Here is a 19,530-nt window from a genome sequence, read left to right as displayed (position 1 = left end):
ATTAAGCATTTGTAATTCCGGTTTTAAGAAAACATTTTGTTTGTTCCTATGTTCTGGTAAATGTACTTTGGTTTTAAACAAGCAATCTGTAAAGCACCTGTAGAGACATGTGATTTGCTCCAAGTGATGTCACTTCCTCTGGCGGGAAACTCTGGAAGGCTAAAGTTGTGTCATAATTCTTCTCATTCATTTGTACAAAATGTTTAGGATAAACCAGTTGTAGCTTAATTATTAGTCAAGTATGTTATTGTAATATTAAGTGAACTTATTTCTTAAACTCATTCATTTTTAAAAAAAACTAATATGACAGGGTGGCATGGTGGCTCAGTGGTTAGCACTGTCTCCTCACAGCAAGAAGGTTGCTGGTTCGATTCCCGACCGGGTCAGTTGACATTTCTGTGTGGAGTTTGCATATTATCCCAGTGTTTGCGTGGGTTTCCTCTGGGTGCTCTGGTTTCCCCCACAGTCCAAAGACATGCAGTATAGGTGAATTGAATAAACTAAATTGGTCATAGTGTATGTGTGTGTACGTGAAAGTCTATGGCTGTTTCCCAGTACTGGGTTGCAGCTGGAAGGGCATCCACTGTGTAAAACGTGCTAGATAAGTTGGTAGTTCATTCTGGTGTGCAACTTCTGATGAATAAAGGGACTAAGCCGAAAGATAGTTAATGAATGAATGAATGATATGATGCCAATACATCAAATTCTGTTTTAATACCATTTGGTATCTGGTTTGAGGTTAACATCCTGTGCTAAAGTAGAAAATGGAGGAACATGTCAACTCTGTTATTGTCAGCCTAATTATCTTTTCATACCAATAATGGATTCATTTCACATAAATTTGTCCTTTTTCCTTTTATAATTCTAGTTATTAAAAGAATATAAATGAAAGTAAAATGAATGGAAAATGCTTGAAATGTAACTGCAGTTCTAGAATGAGTCACGTGTTTATGAAGATTCCACAACACACAGAGAATTACTTTTAAACATCACCTTCTTCTCTTTACATTTTTTTCACATGAATTTTAAACATACTTTTATTTTTAAACAGATTTCAGCTTTTAAAAAATCGAATTCCCTTTTCGCAGCCTGTAAATATACTGATTGATGCAGACCGTTGATTTCCTGTTAATGTAAAACATCATATGAGTAGGAAGATGCAAACTACTTTGAAACAGAGCTTGTCTCGATTTCTTTGAAAAGTTTCACTAAACCCCAGACATCCTGTTTACCTCTGTTTTGTGTTTTGTAAAGGTTTTGTCTTGTGAACATATCCTCCTTCACCATCTCTTGTTTTTTATGAGTTGTTTATGAGTTGTATCTTTCTGGCAGTGAGTAAACTGTGAACTCATTGTGCTTCTACCGATCATTAACCTATATAATTCCATTTTTTTCACAGTTTCATTTTAGTCATAAGGCTTTTCTAAAACATAAACTTCATGCCTCTGTTGATATAAAAAATAGGTGTCATACTTGATCACAAAAGTGACTGGTGGGAAACTGCATTGACAAAATTTGTTAGCAATATAACTGTAATATTACAGGTAACAAATGTGACATTAACAAATTTCCACCTCTTACGTTTTTTGTTTTAGTTGTGCAAGCTTGTAATATATGTAAAAATGTGTTTGTGCCTCTGACTCTGCTGTTTTTGCAGTGTCATTATAAAGGTGTCGTGATAGAGGTTAAAGATACATTGAAGTTCCCAGTTGATCATGGCACAGACGTGGTTTATGGTAACGTGCTGCAGTTCCCATGATCATAACATGACAATAAGCTGTTTTGTGTTAAAATGGACAATACAGACTTCTTCTTTGTGGTGGTTTTAAATGTATATGTCTGTACTGTCTGTTCATGTGCTGCACATTTATGTGTTTTTCCGCTGTAAGTGCTTAGTGTGCAGTTTGTTGTTCTTGTTTTTTAGCATGCATTGTACACTTTTACATGTGTCTTGTTCCTCATTAAAATCCTATTAATGCCTGTGTTTCCATTATATATTATTTAGTGTAAATAAGAAGATCCAGGTGGGTCACAGTTTTTACAAAATATTATTACTCACCTGGAAAGCAAAACTCCATTTATCATACATTTGTCCTAAAACAGTAATACTGAAGAATCAAATTCACATTGATGACAATGGAGATTATACAAATAGCATATCTGCCCAGAAAAAAGAGTGTGTTAATAAGTTATATGCATTAATATAATATATTAATAATATAATGAAAGTTAATAAGGTTATATTAATTTATATAATAACAGGTTCAAAGGTGTAAAATTGGTATATGGCTTTTGGGTAGTTCATGATTGGGGGTTCATCTGCTTGCTTTTATAGGCATTATGAAGAAATATGTTGTGAATTTGAGCTCTTTAAAATACATTAAGCGCGTACATTCTCGTGTTAACCTCTTAATGCATGACTCATTAGTTCTTCTCACTAAATATTTCAATAATGTGTTTAGATTATTTTGAAAAATATTTCACAATATCTTAAATATTTTCGAAACAAAATTTTGTTATTGTTATTATTGTTTGTTTGTTTGTTTAATAATGTTTTTTGTTAAATAAATATGTAAGTGCCATAAATCAGTCATCACTCATGAACTGTAAATTTAAAGGAATATTTCCAATATATCCTTGTTATTTGATATTTATTGTGATAAATTATTTATAGTTTGATTTATTAAATGATAAACTATATATAATATATATATATATATATATATATATATATATATATATATATATATATATATATATATATATGGAAGCATTTTACAAAAATTCATATTCACTCTTTGATCAGAAGTTGCTGTTTTATTATATATAAAAAGATTATTGTGCAAAAAAACATTTATTTTGAATTCATTATGAGGGTTGGGTGCTTTAGATTGTATGCTAAAATACTGCAGCATTTGTCATTTTTATTATTTGCCCTAATACTTAGTTTTTCTCATTTTGATAGGAGAGCCCAATATTAGTTACTTAAAACTATTGTACATTGTTTGTACTGAATGTGTTGGCCACAGTTCTGTTCAAATCTATGTACAAGTGATGAGGTTGAAACTATGAAAATGGCCAGGCAGCAGATAAAAATGTAATATAAGTAATGTGCATAGTTAATAATTTAGACTAATGTTAAACATATTTGTTTATTATTATTATTATTATTATTATTAATAGATTTCATCATTTAGTTTCATGAAGTTGGGTACTGTGGATCTTTATCATTTGATCTTCTATGTGAAATGGTGGTCCTGAAGCAAACCATTTGAGACTAACTGATCTAAAGCACAATAGGTATTCTAAAAATTACCAGAGAAAGCACCAGATGACAGAATGACAGCCATGCGCTTGCAGTATTTCTGATCACATGTTTGAAGTATACAATCTTTATAACTTCTGTCAACTGACTGACTGCATCGATGTCCTAACATCCTTAACAGACACGATCTGCCCACAAAAAAATATTTTCAAATTTTACCATCTGACACATGATTGCCATATAACAACAATACAACTTTCCAGACATGTGACAGAAGTCTCAGCCGGCAGACACAAATGTTAAGTCAAGTTGACCCTTTTTAAAACATACTAAAACATATTCATGAGAAACTGTTTATTGATTAGACACAAGTTCATAATTGATAGATAGTATATAGCCCTTATTTAAAATGTATTGATTTATTTACATTACTTTCAGTTTTGACAATTAACTATTCACTATATTGGTAACGTAGTACTTTTTTTCAATTTAAAACCGAAACCTTTTTTATTTTAGTAGGAAAACTTTTAATTAAACCCTGCATTACCAGAAATGAATGCGTATAGTATTTATTAAATATGAACTTGTTTTTTAACAAATAAGTATCTGGAGGGAATAAACACCAATATATGAAGAATACACACTACCATCAAATTAATTAGAACTACTTAATGAAAAAGGCAGCAAGGTGGCGCAGTGGGTAGCACAATCTTCTCACAGCAAGAAGGTCGCTGGTTCAAGCCCCAGCTGGGTCAGCTGGCATTTGGAATTTGCATGTGCTCTGGTTTTCCCCATAGTCCAAAGACATGCACTTTAGGTGAATTGAATAAGCTACATTTTTAGTATATGTACACATATGACTGTGTGCAAGAATGTGTGAGTGTTTCCCAGTGTTGGTTTGTGGCTGGAGAGGCATCCGCTGTGTAAAACGTTCTGGATAAGTTGGCGGATCGTCCCGCTATGGCAACCCCTGATTAATAAAGGGACTAAGCTGAAAAGAAAATGAATCAATGAATGAATGAATGAATTTAATGGAAAATATACTTTCTTATTAGGTCAAGACCTAACATAGCATAAAAGTAGATACTAGAACGTTTTCAGATTAAATGTTACACCGAATTGCTCTGATTTTGTTTTACATCCTTTTCATAAATCCATTGTTTTTTTAATGACTCTATAATAAATCACTAGTTTTCATATTTACACTATTAACCACCAAGCAATTACAGTTCATGACCAGCAGATGTCGCTTTTGTTTCTGCTGTTGTGAGTATGATTGGCAAACACACCTGACAAAACCCTAAAGTGCGCATTCATGATGTCCTTACTAATGAATGTTTCACGTTTAAACTGACAAAGTCTTCCTAATTTTCCTTTCCTCATCCTCAAGTGCAGTAAGGTACGGTGTGAAGAAAGAACAATCACTGTTTATTTCACGGAAGTTTATTTATTTACTTGAAGTAGTTGTGGCATGTGTTTTATTACATATATATTCGTAATCAACTTTCTGATTTAGCTTAAAACACAATTATAAATAGTGCCTGTTGACAGACAGAGATTTTATACCAACTGCTGCCGTGTTTTATAGGTTTGGCAGGAGAGTCTAAGAGGAACCAGGAACATTCGTATACCCGTTTATAATTTCACGACAAGAGTGAGTTTGTGCCCAACAACATCAGTGATAAGCCTGGAACATCTTTCCATCCAGAGGAACATAAACACCGTTAAACGGTATCAAATCTAGGCTACCGAAACCCGCCATTACATACACATACACGAGTCAATTAAAGGGGCCGTTTGCCCAAAATAAACATTTAGGCTACTGAACATTTACTCACCCAGGCCATTTTGGGTTTTTTATTCCAGAACAAAGTTTGTAATTGAAACGTTGTTCCTTCAAATAACTCAGCTTAATGGGTATCTTGCCAACAAAAATGAATATAGGCTACGGTAGCTGCTGTAGGCTTGGACTTTTAGTAAAAATGTCAGTCTTTGCAAAAAACTGAACATTATTTACAATATAATTTAATCCACAGAAGACAGTCCTGAATACCATTCTAGAGCAGATAGTTCCTGTTTGTGACAATTGTTCACTGCATTTACAATGTGTCTGCCACTAAGTTGTTATTTATGTCCAGCTTAAAGAGTTCACCCAAAAATGAAAACTCTTCCAATGTTGGGGAGAAAATTATTGTTAATGGCTGATTTTTTCCCCAAAAAAAACTTTAGACATATAACATGTATAACATATGTTGTTTTGTGTTGAACAGAAGAAAGAAATTCATAAAAGTTTAGATCTGAGTGAGTAAATGGTGAGGAAATTTTGGTTAAACTGGACATTTTTGAGTGAACTATCTCTTTAACTCCGACACACCAAACAAACATTTTTAGTATTTCATAACTATAGAAATTGTTTAAATGTTTAAAAAGTCATAAGGAGAACAAAGCAATTTATTCAAACTCATGTTTAATATGTAAATACAAACACTGTCTTACATTTTCAGTTTTAAAAATTTTTATTGCAATAAAATAGACCCACCGTTTAAAAATATTACACCAAAAACGATTTTGCCTACAAAATACACTAAATCGCTTCAGCATTAATATCGCCATGTGAGAATTTGTAATAGTCACATCGCAGGATCTGCAATGTCAAGTTAGGATTATAATGAACCAGGAACCACAGTTCAGAACATGTGTTTTGTGGTCATTGCAAAGCTTAACTTTATTCTAATAATGTGAAAGATTTTTATTTGGATGTTTTAAAGGATTGTGCCTGCATGATTTAAATCATATTAATCCATTTGGGCACTAGAAATCATAAAGTTTTCCCCTTTAACAAGGATTAATTGTGTTTAATTGTCAATACAATGAATACTATAAAGTGATATTTCTGTCCCTCAATACTTTTAGACTTCAAATGTGCTGTTTCTTTTATTATTTATCTTTGTTCTGTTGTTTCCATCTGTGCTTTGATTTATTTTATTTTGTATATTGTATACAAACGCACAAAACATCATAAAAAAAATCATCCCAATTAAATTATGTATTCTATCCAATACAAAGTAATCTTGTAAAATTATATTCACAATGCAATAAATATTGCAATGCAGTTTTATCCAATATCGTGCCCATATAGCCCTATATGGAACATTTATTGTTCTAGTGGTTGGTTTGAAACTTTCATATCAAATAAAATATCATCAATACAGCAATGTTTCTTTACAAAGTAATATTGCCAAGTACATGGCAGCCTGGCCTAAAAATATATAGTTTTCAGTCATTTCTGTGGATCCGTGTGAAACTTTTTATAAACAGAAAATGACCACTTCTTCATTTTATCTAAATTGTTGTTGTAGAAACTTAACCTAACATGATAAATTACACATTTTTTCACTGTTTTATTATGTAGTATATTTTATTAATTAAATATTATAGCTGTTTCACAATATGGCACATTTCCTATATGAAAAACAACATAAAACATATCACTGGCCATAACTGTATTTTAATTAAAACACATAAATACTACTGTATATATATATATATATAAATAAAAATACTGTACATGAGAGGAAAATACAATACAAACACATCGCTGCCACCTTTGTTCAATCAATATAAACAGCCATATTTGTTTTAGAAAATGTATCATTCCATACTGTATATATACGGCACCATGCAGTATTTCTTACAGAGAATCAGAGAGCAAGCTGGATGTTTACACCACAATAAATTAATAATAAAAAAAGATCAAAAAGAGAAAAACAGATCCAAAAAGAGAAAGAGCATGTCAGCTTGCGCCCCCTGCCTCCCCCAGGCGTCCTCTCGTCGCCCGTGTTCGTATCTCCATGGTGCACACAAATAGTCCTGGAGCGCGTTCAGAGCGTGTGCAGAGCCGCGTGGGGCTAAAGAAACAACAGTTCGGCTACAATGGGCCAAACTGCAGGCTTTAATTGGATGGTCGATGAAGGGCTTCTCATTAAAACCAGTAGAGCTCCTTCCCTTTCTTGTGGTGCTGGAGACCTGCGGTGCAGAGCAGACATGAGCACAATGGCTGAAAACAAGAGGACCGTATACACACACACTGAATCTCCATGGTGGCTGCAAACTCTGTATATAATAAGCAGCAACAACTGAGGCCAAACAATCCATTTCCTGCCATTATCCTGGAGGGGTTTGGGTGTATGTGTGTGTGAAGCTCGTTTGCCTTTAACATAATTCATGCACTTTTCTAAACAGAACGTTCTGGAAACTTGATGGGTAATTTGCCGGTTCACTCTCAGTTAGTTTGGAAAATGAAGCACTGTGGAACAAATAGAGGCTTCAGAGGCTTTATTTTTCAAAACTGATTTAGATTTAACAAGCAAATCAGTGATTAAGTTTACATGATGTTCAGTTGTTTATGAATATCTAGCATGCAAACAGTAAAAAAGGTGGAAGCCATATTTTGTGAGTTATTTTATTTTTATTTTGTGAGTTATTTATTGCATAATAGGGTGCATCTGCTTTAAATGGTTATTATTGAGACACATATTAGGGATTTTAGGAAAAGTTTAACAGATCTTGCTACAAAACCAATTTTTTAATGTATGTGTAATAATTAATTAATAATTAATAAATGCTGATTCTGAATTAGCATTTGTTAAAATCAAAGATGCCCAAAGTAGGCCGACGATAACCTTTGACTTTGCCCACCATCACATTTTTAACATAAATGTAACATATTTTTTCGTTTTAACATAATCTTTTGTTTCTTTGTTTTATTGCTGAGCTATAAAACAAACTGAACAATTAAATTAAATGTTGTAAATAACTTTTAAAAAGTACTGTCACCTGACAGATAGAGGACAATGCACAAGACCTCGGCAAGCAAAGGCAGAAGCAGCTCGACTAGTGTATTCAGCATTGAACTCCATTGTGTTATAAATAGGATTGTTTATGTTTTTACTGTAATAGGTTCATCATAAAATGTTTCAAATGATACTGCATTAGTTAAGATGATTCAAAGCAAGGTTTTCTAATTATTTTTAAATATTAGGAAATAAATTAGGGGAGAAGCAGTGGCGCAGTAGGTAGTGCTGTTGCCTCACAGCATAAAGGTCACTGGTTCGATCCTCGACTCAGTTAGCGTTTCTGTGTGGAGTTTGCATGTTCTCCCTGCGTTCACGTGGGTTTCCTCTGGGTGCTCCGGTTTCCCCCACAGTCCAAAGACATGCGGTACAGGTGAATTGGGTAGGCTAAATTGTCCATAGTGTATGAGTGTGTGTATGAGTGTTTGTGGATGTTTCCCAGAGATGGGTTGCAGCTGGAAGGGCATCCACTGCGTAAAAACATGCAGGATAAGTTGGCACATTCCGCTGTGGCAACCCCAGATTAATAAAGAGACTAAGCCGACAAGAAAATGAATGAATGAATAAATTAGACAAATTTAATGTAATATGGTTTGCATTTTTTATGTATTTCTTGTTATATAAATTAACCTTAAAATTAAATAACTATTAGATTATTATTTTAAGAAGTACACTCTTCAGGGTCACACTAAATTGCCCTTTTTTCATGTTTGTGTATTTGTTTTTAATTGTATGGATTGATTAATTGATCCGTTTTAGGATGTCAAATGGTGTATAAAAATGGTGTATAATTTGATTCATATATTTGTTTTTAACTTTTCTATTTGTAGGCTATTCATAAATCAACATTATAGACTTTCAAAAACAGCTTGTATAATTTTAAGAAATGGTATACAGTGTCAAATTAACTCTAAACCATTTTTGAATACATATTAAGATGCATAAAATTAGTAGATGACAAACAATACATTTAAATTGGTTTAATTTTTTAATGTTTCATTTATTAAACGCTTAATTTCATTTTTTTATCTGATAGAATACTTTTTTTTTAATTGTATAGTTGAAATAGTCAAAATTAACAATTTCAGCTTTTCAAAGCCATTTCAGCTTAAAATAAAAAAAATGTGTGTTCCTGCAGAAAATTCATGAGTCGAACTATCAGTGCATTTCTTAGTATTTGCATTTAGTTTGCCTACATTACACCTCATCAGCTTACCTGGCTCCATGTTGAGAGCCAGACTCTGTGCCACGTCGCCAGGAGGAAGCAGCCCTGGCCAAGTTGCGGTGGGCTCCAGCTTGCCCACATCGTAATGCCCAGGCAGTGTGGGCAGATGAGGCGGCCTCACAGCAGGCATCAGCAGGGGCCCATAGTGGGCATCCAGCCCAGGAGGAGAGTACAGTTCGTGAAGGGGCCGGTGGGCGGGATAGGCCTGGCTCTGGGAGTAGGTCCAGGACTCTGATGGGTGTGGGTGCGGGTGTGTGTGTGGCAGACCCGGGTGCAGGCCCTGGCTGTAGGGGTCTATGGCGTAGGTGGGAGCACCTGTAGGGTCGCAGTGAGGTCGGCTCGGGGGAGAGGGGTAGTTACTGTCCCAGAATGATGGAGGGAAACTGCGCCGACTGCTTGAGGATAAAGGATCTGATGGGGAGAAGAGAGAGACACAAATATAAATGACACAAATACATTTTTTGTATTTTTTAAATTAGTATTTCGCATACGTCCAGTTTTGACAATTATAGGGCAGGTTTGACATTCAGCATGCTAATTATTCATGTATTTTTTAGTTCCTTCCTTCTTTGGTCAATTCCCTGCTTTATCAGGGATTGGCACTGCAGAATGTTCAGGGCCAGAAATTAATAATAGCCTCAATTTATTTAACAAACTTTAAAAAAATGATTTAATTGTAAATGGCTTTGCATGAACAAACATGTTGTTTTTGCGGATATAAGCATAACTGTAATGCCTCATTCACTATAGCAGCAACTTTGTAGCTGCCTGTCGCTCTAGGTGGTGACCTGCTGCAAACATACTTTTGCTTGGAACCACGTCAACTGCGTGTGCACCTCACAAAATGGACAAGGCTGCGAACAGAAGGCATTAAAACAAACCCATCGTAAAGTCAGGCTGATAAATAGAGAAGTGGGAAGTTTCCGGAACAACGTCATAACATTAATATTATTCAAGATTTTTAAACTAAATCTTTTTATTATTTTCCTAATTTTTTAATGATTATAAAGATTTTCATAATCATTCATTATTTTTCTTGAAGTCAATCACTGTTCATTGATATGAACAGTTGCTTTTTGCTTTGCCTCTGCGAGTCACTCGTAGTGTGAATGAGGTTTTAATGTGACGTTTATGTTATACAAAAGACATTTCAATAAAAAAAGTTGTCAATATCGGCTGTTTTTGCTGTTTCATACAAAAACACATCAGAACATTTTTGTTTGTCTGAGCAAAACATAGTTGTGCTTCGTTCATTTCTGAATGAATTAACATTTTTGAATGAATTGGTTGAGTTAGTGACAATGACTCAATCACCTGGGCTCTAGCACCGTTGTCCTGCAAGACACATTTCCTTCCTCTGTATGTCCACACATGGCGCGGAATGACAATAAAGCTCGACTTGACTTGACTAAAAATGTGGACAATACAAGTAATCAAAGCAACAAATAGTGTTGGTGGACAGTCAGAGTTTGTTTGGAGTTTTTGTAGAACAGTGATGTGTGAAAATGGCCTTCAATCAGTTAAAAGGGGCAAATATCAGTGTTTATTGAAAAGTTAATTTCTGTCAGTGCTGCTGTTGCTATGGTGACCTCATCAGGTGACTATGACCTCTGTTCACCAGCATCTCTCTTCAGCGGGATTGAACTAACTTGTACCCTTATGTTTGCGGTTGTTGAAATGCTGTCTGAACACCACCGAAACTTCCTTTCGAGCTTTAATTAGAGGGGTCAATCCCCCCATAATTTGCATGCTGTGTGGATTAGCTATCATATTATTGGAGGTTCAGCTGAGATGGCATGTCTGTGTCTCATTTGTCCACATATAAGGCCGTTGCACCTTGGACTCTTAGGTCAGGCTTGCCACATGATTTCACATGATTTCCAGCCCCACGCCTTCAGATGTCTTTCTGATTGAATCATATGGTGTTCCATTTGCTTCTAAAGAGCTTAGCACACATCACAGAAATACACACAGCCACATGAGTAAGATGAGAGACGGAGGGAGAGAGGGAGAGCGAGAGGGGAGTTAGAAAACCCACGAAAGAAATACAAAAGATGAAGAGGTCAAGAACAATTAAGCTAATAAGTTTGACAGACATGTTTGATATGAGCTTCCATGTTTTGCGTGCAATGTAACGCTGAAGTATGAAGTTGAAAAAGTTTAATATTGAGCATTTTTATTCTGTTGTCTGACATCTTATTTTTTCCTCATGTTCTGGGTAAAAAGTTAAAGATTTCTGTAAAGATATTTACCTCAAAAGGACTTTTTTCTGTAGTAGAACAAAGATATTTTGGGCTGAAACTATGATCCTTGTTGATATATTTAGTGCAAGTTCATTCATTCATTCATTTTCTTTTCAGCTTAGTCTCTTTATTAATTAGGGGACGCCATGTTTTACCCAGTGGATGCACTTCCAGCTGCAACCCAACACTGGGAAACACTCATACACTCTTTCAGTGCAAGTTGCCACTATTTATTGGTAATAGTAATAATAATAATAGCAGCACTTTGAAAGTAAAAAAATAAATGCAACAGCTTAAACAGATTTGTGAAGAAACTGAACTAATTATTTTTGGCAGCTCGCAAATTCAATCTGCATTTTTCAATAATGTTTTAAATTACAATTTTATTTTAATATATGTTTTGGATTACAGATTGTCGTTTAGTGTAAAGTTTATTTGACTGAAAAAACTTGTAGGTCTTGAGAAATAAATCCAACTGTAGCAATTTTATTCTAAAACAAATGTACTTGAAGCTGACTTGCAACCATCAGACATAAAGTCAGTAATTCCTCAATACAAGATATGTTGTTAAATGTTTTGTGCATATTTTTAGTGCATTTTAATCAAATTTAAAGCAGACTTTTATGTTGACAAGGCTGACACATTATTTTCTGAGCATACATATGATAGCTCCACATAAAACGGTAAATGCTTGTGAAGTGACTGTCAGATCAGCTCTGGAGATTAAGTCTGTGTGTGAAGGTGGATGAGAGCATCGTGCAAGCTTTAAGATGTGTAATAAATGAAACCACTCCATTCATTCACACGTACGCAGCACAGACTTCACCTCATGTTTCTCTTATGGTTTAATATTCACTTGTTATCCATATGTGCTTTGACAATTTTTAACAGAGCAATCCAAATTCCAGAAGAATCTCATTATTATTAAAATTTTAACTCTCAAAGTTATAACGATTTTTTAGATCATCAAAATGTTACTTTTTGGATGCTGCAAAGTTGTAAACAAGCAGCGTCAGCTTATTTGAATATCGTGTGCTAAGGTTTTAAATTAAAAGTAATAATGAAGTAAATAATTCACAAATGGATCTTTTTGCATCCTAAGACCTCAATATATCATCAGGAGCCATGAGTAAGAAATTAGTTTTTCCTGTTTACACGAAAAAAAGGTAACTCAACTTAAAATTGTAAGGCAACTTGCACTTTTTTAAGTTGACTTAACTTTTAAACCAAGTTCTGCACTTGACTTGAATTTAAGTTGAGTCAACTAAAAAAAAGCTCTGCAACAAGTTGCCGTACAATTTTAAGTTGAGTTAGCATTTGTTTTACTGTTCATGTTTTTTTGACTGTCGAAATGCCAGTGGCTCTTCACATGCTTTTTATGCACAGACAATGATTACAATTTCAGCAAAATAATTTCCCTAATGTTTCTCAAATGTTCTAACAACACCGAATGGTCATTTTTGGGTCAAGTACCCCTTTAAGAGTCTCTGTGTGTCCCAGCAGTCTATATAAGGCTGGAGTTTAAACCTGGAGATCTGCATGTGGTCTTCTTCTACCGTCACCAGCACCTCCACAGACCTGCAGACCCCTGTCTCTGATCGTGTGCCCCCACCTGTTGTTTTTACTAACCCTCTCGCCCCCCGTAACCCCTCGTAGAATGTGCCGGGAGGGGAGAAGCGTCTTTTTAGCTGTTACTTTTATATTTAGAATTGGTCTGAAAAAAGACACCAGTGATGTATTGGTGATCAGAGGAGGGGTGGACGAACTCCTCATAAATCTGACGCGTGGTATTGTGAGCCGTTTGAACGCGATACCAGCTCGAGCCACTGCGCTTACCGCCATGTTTAAACATAGTATCTGTTGGGAGGCAGGCAGTGTCTGAGAGGCAGGATGAAGATGTCATGGGGAGGGGAGGAAATATAGCAAAGGTTCATTAAGGTAAACACACAAACACATTAAGCGCCAACTTGCGCAGAAGATACTTGTGCGCTCTGCTATTCAGTAGGCTGTGCACGCTCACATTTGATTGGATAAAAGGGGCAGAAAGACATTAGTGACTGTTTTGTGACATTTTTCATGTGCTACTGTAGATAGTTTAGCCAAAAAATTTAAGTTCTGTCTTTTTTTTTTTTTTTTTTTTCTAGCTTATAACTTATAGACCTGAGTTGGTCAAATAAGGTGTAATTTCACACTTTTGCCAGCAACACATTTTTACATACTTATAGATAAAACATTTTAAAATATTTTAATGAATTCATTTTTACGTAATTATAAGATATATATGCTTTTCTCAGTATTGTTTGGACTTTCAGCAGAGAAATTTAAACCACACTGAGCTGAATTAAACTGGACCTCAACTCTGAAAACTGGACTGAGAAAGTTTCAATTTACTAGATTATCTATGTTAGGCTGCTTTGACACAATCTACATTGTAAAAGCGCTATAGAAATAAAGATTAATTGAATTGAGCTGAACTAGTGTGTTCCGGCTGAAGGGCATCCGCTGCGTAAAATATATTTCAGAATAGTTGGCGGTTCATTCCACTGTGGCGATCCCTAATAAATCAGGGTCTAAGCCAAAAGAAAATAAATTAATGAATGAATATATATGCTATGATGAATGACAAATTAGTAGACATGTCTATTTGCTATTAAATCATTTTTGTATATTTTAATTGATGCTGACACCAAAATGGGATGTTCTAAAGCACTAACAGCTGAAATATTCTTTGAAATATCTCCTTTAGCATTGCACATGCTCTTAAAATAGAGATTTTCCTGGTGATGCAACAGAATCCAGTGTAGAAAAGCCATTTGGTTCTTCAAAGAACCTTTTTGTAATGAAGATTGTTCAATTTAATTCAGTTCATCTTTATTTTTATAGCGTTTTTACAATGTAGACAGTGTCAAAGCAACTTAACATAGACGTTCTAGTAAATTGAAACTGTGTCAGTCCAGTTTTCAGAGTTGAAGTTCAGTTAAGTTCATTTCAGTGCAGTTTAAATTTCACTGATAAAGATTGCTCCACTAATCTGAATAATTTCTGCTATAAATAAGCTTTTGAGCATTGGAAAGGTGGATGTTAAAGGTTCTTAGAACCATCAATGCTAAAAAAAATAAAACCCAGACGAAAGTCCCACAAGTTCAGTATGACATGAAAATAAGAACAACTCTTTTAAAAAATGTCAAATATCATTTCCCTCTAATATTGTTCTGATATGAAGCCTCAATCAGTTTAATTAAAGAGACAGTTCACTCAAAAACGAAAAATCTGTCAAATTCCAGCAACATCTAATTATTATTAAAATGTTAACTTACAAACACTGTAAAAAAAAATGCAGGGTTCCACATAATTCATTCATGTTGTCCCAACACAAATCGATTAAGTTAACTTAATACTTTTAACAAATATATGTGGATTGAATATAAAAAATTTAAATTGTTCCAATGAAACCTCAAGAATGGTGTTGTTTTAGCTCATTTTAAATAAGTAATTTGAACAAATAATTTTTTTTACAATTTAGATCATTAAAATGTTACTTATTGGATGCCGTAGCCATATGAAAAAGTTGTAAACAAGCAGCATCTGCTCATATAAATATTGTTTGCTAAGGTTGTAAATTAAAAGTAATAAAGTAAAAAAGTGTTTGTTTTTTGAATAGATGCATCTTTTCAGGTAATAAGGCCTCAATACATCATCAGGACCAGGGATTTTCTTGGAGATGCAACAGAACAGTGTAGAAAAGCCATTTAGTTCCTCAAATAACCTTTTTGAAATGAAGATTGTTTTACTAATCTGAATGATAAACAAGCATTTGAGCATTGGAAAGGTGGATGTTAAATGTTCTTAGAACCATCGACGTAAAAAAAAAAAATCCAGAAGTCTCACAAGTTCAGAATGACATGAAAATAACAACTCTTAAAAAATGTCAAATATCATTTCCCACTAAATTTGTTCTGACATGATGCCTCAATCAGTTAAATTAAAAGGATAGTTCACTCAAAAAAAAAATCTGTCATCAAATACTTTCCCTCCAATTGTTTCAAACATGTTTGAGTTTATTTCTTCTGTTGAACACAAAAGAAGGTAAAAATATGTAAAACAACAGCCATTTACTTCCAGAGTATATTGTTTTTTCCTATTATAGATGTTCAGTGCTGCTTTTTCCCAACATTCTTCAGAATATCTTGATTTGTGTTCAACAGAGGTAACATATAGAAGTTCAGAAACACCTGAGTGTGAATTTTCATTTATGGGTGAACTATCCCTTTAACATCAATTAACAGCATGCCAGCAGACTAATTCAGACAGATTACAGATCAACTGTCAAACATTCCACCACCCGGTAAATGCTATTGAACATGTTCAGTTAACATTAGTGAGAAATGAGCACTGATCAATGCCAACAGATGCCAACAGTTTTTTTTTTATTTGTGATGCGAATGGAGGTGTAAAACACTAATCCAAAATCAAAAACAAAGTGTCTCATTTGAATGCAGATGAGCCATGAGACAGCATAGATAATTAGTATACAAACTCATTTTAAATTCCTTTTGTCTGTTTCTTGTGTGCTCAGATCAAATAGTGAAATACTTTTGGCATGCTCTCACCTGTGCTGGGATCACTGGCCCTCTTTTTGCCCTCTGCCTCCATGTATGTGCTGAGGGCTCTGGAGAAGTGCTCGTCCACCACGCTGCTGATGTCTCCTTGGTAGTAGGTGAAGAGGACACACCGTGAGCTCAGGTATTCTGCCTCTCCGACCTCTTTGTCCTTTGTAGCCTCCTCTACCTGTCCGGACGGAGGGTACGGTGATGTAGATGGACCAGCTGAGCTGGAGCTGCCGGCATTGTCCGAGCAGCACAGGGCTCCCGCACTGTCCATGGGGTCCCTACAGCGAGACGAGGGGCTTCTCAGACCAAGGGGAGCCTTAAAAGAAAAGGCAGTTTATAAGCATTGCTCAACATTGTCTTGTTTTTGTAAGAATGAGGAGGTCAGTGTGTGCGTGTATGCCTGACCATTTAATTACGAACATGTAAGTGTGAATGGCAATTACACATGTATAAAATCAGTGTTACTGTACAGTTTAGGCAAAAAAAATTATATTGTTTGGAATATTATTTTTATTTAATTACATTTATAAAACACATTATTTTTGACAAAATGTATTTGACATCTTAGTAAATGAATACATTTGATATTTTTGACATGTAATAAATTGTTCATTAATTATTTCATGTATACATATTTTTCATCATCTTCCAGTAATATATAAAACAAAATACATAAAAAAAACAATTACTAAAAATAAAGAATATTTGAATAAGAAATTAAACATTAATATATTGAAATATTAAACATATAATTACATTTAAAAGATACTTTTGCTTATAATAACAACTACAACAACAATAATAATGTCCCATAAAACATTAGGTTTTATCTATTTTGACTGATTTAACTAAATTTTTTGCAATTTCATGAATCTTTTTATACATTTTACTGTTATGAAACCCGCAAAGTAAACTATACTGTCATATTACACTGAGAAAACTTGGCCTATATAACGTGACAACATCTCTCGTTCAGATGGTCAGCTTGTGTTGAGTGAACTGCATCTTTTTGAATAGCATTCATGTGCAATAACGATTTGCCTTCTTTAAATAGCCAAACTTAAACATTTCTGCCTTTACAAAACCTGAGAAGTATTTACTAAAGTGTGACAACTATCAAACCTCAATCGCAGAGCAAATACATGCATTATAAACGATACATAAAGTGCATTTTACATCCGCACAATGTGCACCTTTAATACAGTCGATTCAAACACACTTGATTAACCGCTGCTTACCGGTAAAGTGCTGATAAAGGCTGAAGCTTTGTGCGCGTACGGTGCGTAATGACCATAAGCCGGGTACATAACATCCAGACAACTCATGATAACCCGCTCGCTCCTCTCGGCTCGCAGGCAGCAGAACTGTCGCGCTCTGTTTCACGTGCAGAAGCAGAGAAACGGCTTGTTAAAGTCAGGTTGGACGGCGCGACATCTCGGTGTCGGGAAGCAAAGCGCGCGGAGACTGGTCACCGGTCCTCGGTGACGCTCACCTGACAGCTGCACTTATACCACTGAATTCACTGAGTTCAAGACAGAGCTTGTCATGTCGACCCTCCCACCCCTCACCGAGACCCCCGACCAGCCTCTAAAACTGAGCTGCGTGATCCAAACAATGCAGAACAGATCAGTGACAGACCACAGACATCTGCGATGATTGATGAGCAGAGACACTGCCTGATAGACAGTAAAACATCCTGGTTGCCTTACATTTTTAAACTGAATCATTGAACTTATATTATGTTAAACTGACTTAAAACAGCTTGTGTATCTTATAAAATTGATTAACTTACCTTATTCTGTTACAATGAAGCATCACCATGCTGTCAGAACTAACTGATCATATAATTTTTTACACTGCAGGTGCGTGTGTGAAGCAGTTGAAGCGCATTTTGTCTCTATTTCAATTTTCATACAATATTACTGCTTCTCTTTTCAAATCATATTTGTTTAAATGTGACGGTATTTGTATATTTATTTAGTATTTAATATATGCAAGTATAGGCTAGTCCTGAAAAACAACCTGCCCCATGGGTATTTATTAGTTTTGCTTAATGAAGTTTGAATTTTAATTTAATTAATTTTCAATTACTTCAATTTAATTTTTAAAAAAGGAATTAGCATAATTGTTTTATTTATCATTTGGATTAAAAAGTCTTAGAAAAGAAAAACCAAAATAAACTTAAATTAAACAATTATATATATAATAGTAAATTATAAATTTTTTATATCCATGAGGCAATTCAAAAGTCTTTAAAATAAAGCAAAATTTATTAATCAAAATGATAATAAATTGTTTACATTTTAAATTGTATTTTAATGTCTTTTAGACTGTGTAATCATAAATAATATAGTAAATACAATAATAAAATAATACCATATTATATTATTTATGTTAAGTGTTTTATGTTTAAAAAACCTTAAAGAAGACTTAAAAATGACTAAACAAAAAAAGAATCAATGAAAGATTATTCAGTTCAATCATTTATTTTCTTTATTATTATGCAATCAAATTATTCACAAACAAAAATTACTAAAGATAATCACAATACTTATTATATTATGAGTAAAAGTATTTAAATAATTCTTTCTGGATTTAAAAATGATTTAAGCTTCTACAAGACTTAAAACTAATAGCAGCTGCACAACTATAAAACATCATGTAGTGAACTGTTTATCTTGCTGCACTGAAGAACATTGGAGGTATTTGGCTGATTCTCAGGCTGCCACATTGGTGCGAGGTAAAAACTGGACACCCAATCCATACCAGCACTTCAGCAAAAAGATTCCTCTCAAATCTAGCTCACATTATCACCTTCACTTAAACAAACACGAGGTCAGTCAAACACGCACCTATTAATGCGGCCTGTGTTCCACTAGTTCAAAAGAATATATATTCCACATTGCAGCTATTAATGAACCATTAGAGGCAGAACCTCCTCTAGATCCTGCTCTTTGAAGTGTGTCAGATATTCTCTCAGATATTAATAAATGCACACTGGACCTTGAGTTACCACAGTTTTCTGACAGGCTTTCTAGAAGGTTAAGAGAATCGTGTGGAATATTTGCAGAATTTCATTCAGCGGTGTTAAACAGAGAGGAATGTCTCTGAAGTGTTTGCTCAGGGTCGACAGAAGAGATACGTGCCAGCTTCAATTGACCGATAAACATTCTGTCTAATAGAACTGTTTTCAGACCAACTGTTTCTGCTGTTTGTTTGTTTGTAAGTGTCAGAAATGTCGATGCTTTTAAATAATACATACAAAGATTTCAATTACCTTCAAAACAAATTAACTTTGCAATCACCAAAAACATAATAAAAATTATAATATACA

General features: G+C 34.4%; 1 protein-coding gene and 1 long non-coding RNA gene across 2 annotated transcripts; one reads left to right on the top strand and one right to left on the bottom strand.

Moving 5' to 3' along the window:
• The first annotated feature begins 4,525 nt into the window (after nt 1–4,525).
• On the top strand, nt 4,526–16,856 carry LOC141378578 (uncharacterized). The gene is made up of 3 exons (XR_012393420.1): nt 4,526–4,664; nt 4,854–4,996; nt 16,163–16,856. It is a non-coding gene; the product is annotated as an uncharacterized lncRNA (long non-coding RNA).
• vgll2b (vestigial-like family member 2b) lies at nt 6,754–17,711 on the bottom strand. Its single transcript, NM_001033095.1, is given in 4 exon segments — nt 6,754–7,291; nt 9,335–9,754; nt 16,197–16,512; nt 17,435–17,711. Coding segments are annotated over 4 exon segments (867 nt in total). The 5' UTR covers nt 17,522–17,711; the 3' UTR covers nt 6,754–7,247.
• Between the last annotated feature and the right edge of the window lie 1,819 nt (nt 17,712–19,530).

This window comes from Danio rerio, chromosome 17 (assembly GCF_049306965.1).
Source record: "Danio rerio strain Tuebingen ecotype United States chromosome 17, GRCz12tu, whole genome shotgun sequence".
Lineage (NCBI taxonomy): Eukaryota > Metazoa > Chordata > Actinopteri > Cypriniformes > Danionidae > Danio > Danio rerio.
The sequence above is the reverse complement of the archived record's forward strand: the minus strand, read 5'-3'. Positions and strand labels throughout refer to the sequence as shown.